Here is an 8,028-nt window from a genome sequence, read left to right on the forward strand (position 1 = left end):
CCGCGCCGCCCCTCTTCCCCTTCCCCACCCAGCTTACCTAGAGGCTGCCGCCAGGCCCCACCCTTCGGTTCCCCCCTCATCTCTAATCCAGCCCGGCTGGTCACACACTCCCGCTTGCTTTGCCCAGTCTCAGACTCGAGCCAGATAGCCTTTTTACCTTCTGATTCCTCAACCCCCCACCACATAGTCCTTTTCCCTCAGTCTAGATAGCTTCCCTAACTTACCAGACCTTCCTTGAACCCCTTTTCTGGTCTCCAAAACTGTCCAGTCTCACATCTGTTTAAAGACTCGGCTCTCCCCACCCCACCCCCTTGAAGTATCACTCTGGATTGTAATATCCCATTTAGGATCTTGGATTTTTTTTTTCCCCCTCCTGGATTGTCTGGTTTACTTTTGTGAAGCAAATATACTCAGTTTAAATAGAGGAACAAAGGCTTAAGTCCTTTCTGTGCTGTTTCTTGGGTGATTGATCTTAGAGCATATCACTTAATATATATATATATGATTTGCAGAAGTGCTTACTACAGTGCCTACTGCATAGGAAAGGGTAACACACTGTTGAGCTATTAATCCTGAAACCTGTTTCCTGGTGACCAGACTTAATTCTCCCTATACTCCTTATCTAGGTATTATTCCACACATTCTAAGTTCCTTCAGATGCCTGTCCACCCACTTTTCAAGTTCTTAATAACAATATATGTATAAAGTACTTGGCACAGTGCTCACGGAGATTGCCACTTCTAACTTAAACTCAGCGTGCACCTTTTTCACTGCAGCTCTTAATTCTTCCAGTCTTGATACACCTTTAAGTTTGACCCATATTTTCTGTGCTCTTATCACCCTACCTTAGCAAGTCCCATACTCCGTAATAGTAGCTAGTTCTTAACTGACCCATTCTGGTCAGTTGATGACCTGGAAATCTTCTCATCTACCCTAGTCACTAAATGTCACCTTCCAGATGTGAGATTTTGGCAATTTCAGAGGCCTCCCTGCTCCCCAGCATGAAGAGACCATTATCAATTTAGTCTCCTGGACAGGAAGACGGTGATAGACATGCTCCTGCTGCCTTCCTCACTTTATGCAGTCTCCTTGCCAACAAAGGTCCACTGTATGGTTTATGGAACTACTTTTGTATTGGAGTTAATTATGCCCTTTAAAAAAAAAAAAATCTTTTTGCCCAATGTACCAGGGAATCTGGGAGGTGGAAAGTAAAGAGTTTCCATGTGGGGAGAAGTGAGAGTAAATGGGATGTGGCTTTTTCAGGGTGATATTTGATACCATTGAGATCTTGGGTTATTTTTCCCCTCTAGATATCCTCCCCTTGAGGAAACAATGCCCCTTTGATAATAATTTGCTCTCTGCCTGTCTGACATGTACTCAGCTGAGATTTCTCAGCCAGCGAGACGGTGCAAACATTTGTGGTACCAAGCACCACTTTCTCGAACCCCGGGCTCATTGAGGTGATAACTGTCCTGTTAAAGGGAGTCCCCTTTTCCTTCCTCCCTCACTCCTCCTACCTCCTCTTGGTGTTATACAGGGACATCATGTCCATTTATAAGGAGCCTCCTCCAGGAATGTTCGTTGTTCCTGATACTGTTGACATGACTAAGGTATGTGACTAAATGGGGGTGGGGTAGGGGAGTTACTAGAAGATTGGGCTCATAAAGTTGAAAGGACCTAAAAGACATTTTTCAGCTCATTTCTGATTATGTAGATAAAGAAATCAAAACCCAAAGAAAGTAAGTGGCTTGCCTAAGGTAGAGCAGAACCTTAAACCAGTGTCTGTGGTTAGGGTGCACACAGGTACTAATTGATTTGGAAAATTGCAGTCGATGCCTTTTGACTCAGCTTAGCTATTAATAGGCCACTCTTTCCCTCTCCGAATGCTCTGTTCCTCGTCCCAATATACCATTCTTGACTTTCACTATGGCACTGTAAGTGAGGTGCAGGGAAGTTGGGGATAGGGCCATCTTGGCTGAAGTGTTTATGGTTAAAGGCTCCCATCTTTACTGACTGCTTTTGTGTACCTTCCATCCCAAAGACCTGTCCTCCCTCATCCTCTACACAGAGAGAAAGCTTACTATGTAATGTTTACTCTTCTGGCATATACCTAGGCTTCTCTGTCATTGACTATTCTACCCTCAGGAATGGATTTGCTCATAAACCGATGTTGGGAAGAAATCAGATTTCCTAAATCTAGTTTTATTTTAAGCAAAAACTGATGGGTTCAGATTTCTTAAAATATTCATGTTTTGTGTTGTTAAATCTTTTTTGTTTCGAATAGATTTTCCTTTAAATTGATTTTTTTTTTTTTCTTTTTTCTTTTTATGTGGTTGGAAATGTTTTTCCCGGGACATCCTGTTCCCAGTCAAGTGCTAGGATTAATATGCTAGTCTCTGGGGCCCTAAATTGATGCCATGTTGAGACTAGTTGTGTGTTTGAGAGCTGGAATATAATCTCTTGTGTTGCCAGGGCAAGGTAGGGGTGATAGATCAAGGCACTGGATGGGGTCCTTTCCCCCCTTGCTGTTTTAAATTCTGAGCTGACTTACATGGTTAGGAGCCTTTGAAGAAGACAGAGAATTGAGTCAGCTCAGGTTAACTTTGCTTCAGGAAAGGAATCATGTTCAATAATTATGGCTTGTAGAGAAAGAGAATTTAATGTTCTGTTTTAAGGAATGCTGGGGGGTTTTGTTGGTGGTGGTTTGTTTTTTATTTCCCCTGTATTAGGAAAATTTCTGGGGATGGTCTAATGGCCTTGAGTGGACCTTGAGTTTTCTCCATTTTTCTTGGTATCCAGCACAGTTGGATGCTACCCAAGCCACATCTTCTACAGTAGGCATGATCCTCTGTGGAGGAAGCAAGCAGACCCCTATGTGCCCATTGTAGCTTTCAGCTCTGCTCTATTACTGGCTCTGGTGTGGCCTCCAATCTCTTTCCTCTTCCATTCATCTTACCTCCCCTTCATGTCATATAAATGTAGATTGCATCATAGGCAAAGCCAAACATCTCAGTAAAAATATGTATTGATTTCTTGAACATAAATGCTGATATTTTCCAATGCATATTTTACACATTTATGTTCTATTTGTTGTACACAACACTAATCAAGGCAGTCTGAACAAAACAAGCGAACAAAAAAAAATGCTTTAAGGATTCCTAAGAGTAATTTTACTAGGTTTAGTTTTTACATTGGGCTTTAACTTAAGAATTACCCCCCCCCCCCCATTATGATGCTCCTCTGCTGTAAGGAAATTTAAATTCCAAACCTATTTCATGAGTGAGTCTAGGCTGTTCATTGTCAATGGTAAGGACCTGGAACATGAACGCCAGAATATGGGCCCTGCTTCTGGCAGGGGTAGCTGGTGGAAGCCAGGAGGGGTTGGGGTGGGACATCACCTCACAATTTTGAGATAGGGTTTTATTTTGCAGATTCATGCATTGATCACAGGCCCATTTGACACTCCTTACGAAGGGGGTTTCTTCCTGTTCGTCTTTCGGTGTCCGCCTGACTATCCCATCCACCCACCTCGGGTCAAACTGATGACAACGGGCAATAACACAGTGAGGTTTAACCCCAACTTCTACCGAAATGGGAAAGTCTGCTTGAGTATTCTAGGGTAAGAGGAGACTTCTAAGCGACCAAATTGGTTATTAGCAAATAATCACTCTAGGCTAGCCTTCTTCAACTAGGGTTCCTCATCTGAACCCACAACATAGAAATGATTGAGTGGCTCTTTTCTCAGTTCTCAGGATGATTATGGACTAGTATCAATTCTAGATGGAAAGGCGTGAAGGCAGATTATGCATACAAGAGATGTCTTAATGAAATGGTTCATAAAGTGTGGTCCTTGAACTGCCACAGTAGCATCTGTAGATTTGGGGGCCCCATCCTAGGGCTTGTATCAGAAACTCTGGGGTGGGGCCTGCAGTCAGTCTGCTTCTTACAGGCCATACAAGTGGTTATGCCATATACTCATTTGAGAACCACTCCCTTAGGACATTAGGGCCTTCCTTTCTCCCAAATAGGTTGAGAAAGGCTGCAGATCTGTTGCATTCAAGACTGGGTATCTTGAGTCTCTTAATGTGTGCCTCTGGAGGTGATGGTGGTGGTGGTATTGATGGTAATTTAACAATTGAGTGAAAATGTCTGAGATTGGAAATCACATCAGCTATGGAACAGAAATTTCAGGCATACTTCCTGGGTGCTACTGAGATGCTGCTTTGCGGAATTCTTATTTATTCCATTTAGTTGTCTTTGTGGGTTAAAAATCCAAAACGACAGCACTTGGGAGGCAGAGGCAGGCGGATCTCTGTGAGCTCAAGGCCAGCCTGGTCTACATAGTGAGTTCCAGGACAGCTGGAGCTACAGGGAGACCCTGCTTCAAAAAGACAAAAAAAAATCCAAAACAAAAATATCTTTAGCTATTTCATAGTTATTTTTGTGGTCCAAATTTCCTTGGGGTAGACAAAAGTACAGGTTGAAGGTTGAGAAAGTTGCCCCAACTGTTGCTCTTGTTGTCTTTCTTCCTGTCCAACACATTTCTCGGTGTGTAAGTGTGGTAGGAGAGGCAACTAAAGCATACTGGACATGATTCAGTTTTCTAGAATTCTCAGATCCAGGGATTTTTCTAGCGTATCCAGGTATATGGTATGTTCTGTTGGGATTATGGCATTAAACCTCCCATTAAAGGAGGTTATCCTTAAAGAAGCTCTTCATCTTATTAGGGTGCATGCTTGTCTCTACTGGTGGGATTATGGTGTGGATGTGTGTCCCATGGTGGTAACTGGTGAGTCTTTGGTTCTGTATGAACTTTCTTCTTGAAAAGTATGTTTACGCCTTTAGTCACAGCACTTGGGAGGCAGAGGCAGGTGGATCTCTGTGAGTTCAAGGCCAGCCTGGTCTACATAGTGAGTCCCAGGCCAGCTGGGGCTACAGGGAGACCTTGTCTCAAAAACACACACACACCACACACACTCACACAAAGTGTATTCGTATTGGTTCCCCCTCACTGAGCTAATCTAAAGCTATTTGAGGCAGTCACCAGCTCATACACATAGCAGGCAAAGAAAGGTGATGAAAGTGGCAGAAGTTTGTTGCATGGAAAAGGAGAAACCACCCTGAAGTTGAAATTTTGTAGGTAAGAATCAGGGAGTAGAGAAATTCCATTCTGTGTGGCTGTATTAGCTTTGTTGATCTAATTCCCACCATTCACACCTAGAAAAAAATACTGGGTTGACTAACTTGCTAAGAGAAATGGAATGAGAATTAACCCTGTTGACCTGAATTCACAAATACATAGAGAGTAGGAGGTTGAGTTTTAAGGGAATAGAGTTGAGAGGCAGTTTAGGAACAACCTCTGGTGACGTTATTGTTCACATCCCTCACTTGGATCGTATTCAAGTGTAGCAGGGAAAGGGCAGTGATCAGTTAACTTGAACAAGCTAGTTCTGATTCAGGTTGTGTTCAGCCTCCAGCTTGATACTATCTTGTTAATTAATTTAGCTTTTAAAAAGAATGCCTGCTAGGTGTGGTGGCACAAGTCTTTAATCCCAGCACCTGAGAGGCAGAGATAGAATTGCTGCAAGTTTGAGGCCAGCCAGGGGTATGTACCAAGACCTGTCTCAAAAAGAAAAAGATGTGTATAGGGTGTTTTTCTTCATGTTTGTGTTGTTTTCCATCTGATATTTTCAGACCCACCGCAATGGAAATGTCTGGAAATGTCTCTATTTTCTCTTAGCAAGTCCCTGACGGTGAACCTCACCATGTCTTTCAAGACAGCTTCAGTCACCTGTGTGCCTCTGCTCAGCTGCTCTTCCTTCACTGTCATCACTAAATAAATACATAAATACATAAATACATAGACAAGCTCTTTGAGGTCACAGAGGTTAACATTTAGACAACCTTCAGAGTTATTTTCTTAACTTAATGTCTTGTTTTGATAAGGTAACCTTCCTGGGCTACTGTTTCTTTTCTAGCTTTAAGAAAATCCTTTCAAAGTTACCTTGCTTGCTTCCTTCTCTTTTTTCTGTCCCAGTTGATGGGAGGATTTAGGCAGTTGACTGTTTCTGGGTGAATGAGGGTGAGACAAAGGCTGGGAATTTCCAGAGTATTAATAGTGAAAGAGAAATTTATGGTGAGTCACTAATGGTAGTGTGTTGCTGTCAGGATTCCTTGGCTTTCTCTGTTTCACCTTCTTCCCATCCCTCTGCTGTGTTTGCAGTACATGGACTGGCCCTGCCTGGAGCCCAGCCCAGAGCATCTCTTCTGTGCTTATCTCTATCCAGTCCCTAATGACTGAGAACCCCTACCACAATGAGCCCGGCTTTGAACAGGTAAGACCGGTTGAGTTCTGCTCAGAGGCCTGCAACATTGGGGGCTATAAGAATTACATAACACTGTTAAGTATTTGGTTTGTATTAACTTACAGAGTAGAAGTCAGTGTTGTTTGGAAATTAATTCTGAGCCTGCTTTGAGGGCAGTGGCAGCCAGTAGGTTCTTTTGCGGGCGGGGGTGGGGGGTGTCTTTTTGAGACAAAGTCTCCCTGTAGCCCCAGCTAGCCTGGAACTCATTATTGTAGACCAGGCTGGCCTTAAACTCACAGAGATCTGCCTGCCTCTGCCTCTTGGCCAGTAGGTTCTTAAGTGTGTCTGCATTCTGCAGCACAACCTTACAGATGCTCCCTAGTATCAACTTCCCTGCTAAGATACCTGGGTTTTAGCTGTTGTTTTCTTGTGATACCAAGGATTAAACCCAGAGAACTCTGTCACTGAACTGTATTTTTAACCCTTTTTAAAATTCTTCATTTTGAGACAAGATCTCAGTAAGTTCTAGGCTGGTCTTGAACTGTATAGCCCAGGCAGGCTATACATTTTAAGCCGTTAAGGCTATACAGTTTAAGTCTTTGAACTTTTAATATTATTATATTTATGTGTATGGGTGCAAATGGATGTCTCACATGTGTGCATGCCCACAGAAACCAGAAGAGGTTGTCAGATCCCCTAGAACTGGAGTTACCAGGGTGTTGTGAGGCTGGGAATCGAACTTGTGTCCTTCGAAAGAGCAGCAAGTGCTCTTAACTGTGGCCCTGGACGTTTTTTGTTTTTGAGACAGGGTCTTGCTATGTAGATGTGGCTAGCCTGGAACTTTCTATGTGGGCCAGGCTGGTCTGGAACTCACAGAGATCTCCCTACTTCTGTCTCTCCAGTAGTGGGGATTCCAGGCCTTTTTTAGCTTAAGCTAGATACTACTCTGAAGATGGGAAATACTATAACCTGTGGAGTTGAAGGAGCTGGGCATTTGCTAAGGCAAGAATGTCCTAGTCAGGCAGGGCCTAGTAGAGCATTCCTTTAATCCCAGTACTGAGGAGGTAGTAGCAGGGGGACCTCTGTGAGTTCAAGGCCAGCCTGCTCTGCATAGTGAGTTCCAGGCCAGCTGGAGCTACAGGGAGACCCTGTCTCAAAAAGACAAAAAAGAGGCCAGGCGTGGTAGCACACACCTTTAATCTCAGCACTTGGGAGGCAGAGGCATGTGGATCTCTGTGAGTTCAAGGCCAGCCTGGTCTACATAGTGAGTTCCAGGACAGCTGGGGCTACAGGGAGACCCTGTCTCAAAAAGACCAAAAAAAAAAAAGACAATATTCTAGTCAACAGTGGCAAAGAAAGGCCTAGAAAATGCAGTTTCCAAAGATATGCTATATGCCAGGGGCCTGCTGTTTTATGTATAATGCTTTATTTAATGCTTATGCTAACTATGAGGTAGATACTGTCTCCATTTTCATGTGAGTTAGTAGTAGTTCAGGGATTTTTTTTTTTAATGTTTTATTTTTATTTTATGTGTATGTGTGTATTGCCTGCATGTAGGTAAGTACACCCGTGTCATGCAATGCCTGTGGAGGATAGAAGAGGCTGTTGGATCCCCTGGAACTGGAGTTATGGACGGTTGTTAGTTGCTGCCATGTGGGTGCTGGGATTCGAACCCAGGTCTTCTGCAAGAACAACCAGTGTTCTTAACTGCTGAGCCATCTCT

The 8,028-nt window shown here is 43.4% G+C and overlaps 1 protein-coding gene across 1 annotated transcript in view; it reads left to right on the forward strand.

The window, feature by feature from the left end:
* Positions 1-8,028, forward strand: part of Ube2z (ubiquitin conjugating enzyme E2 Z) — a 19,646-nt gene that overhangs the window by 689 nt on the left and 10,929 nt on the right. Inside the window, exons 2-4 of the mRNA XM_008838296.3 lie at positions 1,538-1,610; positions 3,432-3,619; positions 6,224-6,335. Of these exons, the coding sequence (XP_008836518.1) occupies positions 1,538-1,610; positions 3,432-3,619; positions 6,224-6,335 (373 nt within the window). The remainder of the gene's footprint in view (positions 1-1,537; positions 1,611-3,431; positions 3,620-6,223; positions 6,336-8,028) is intronic.

Source organism: Nannospalax galili, unplaced genomic scaffold (assembly GCF_000622305.1).
Source record: "Nannospalax galili isolate Female #2095 unplaced genomic scaffold, S.galili_v1.0 scaffold95, whole genome shotgun sequence".
Lineage (NCBI taxonomy): Eukaryota > Metazoa > Chordata > Mammalia > Rodentia > Spalacidae > Nannospalax > Nannospalax galili.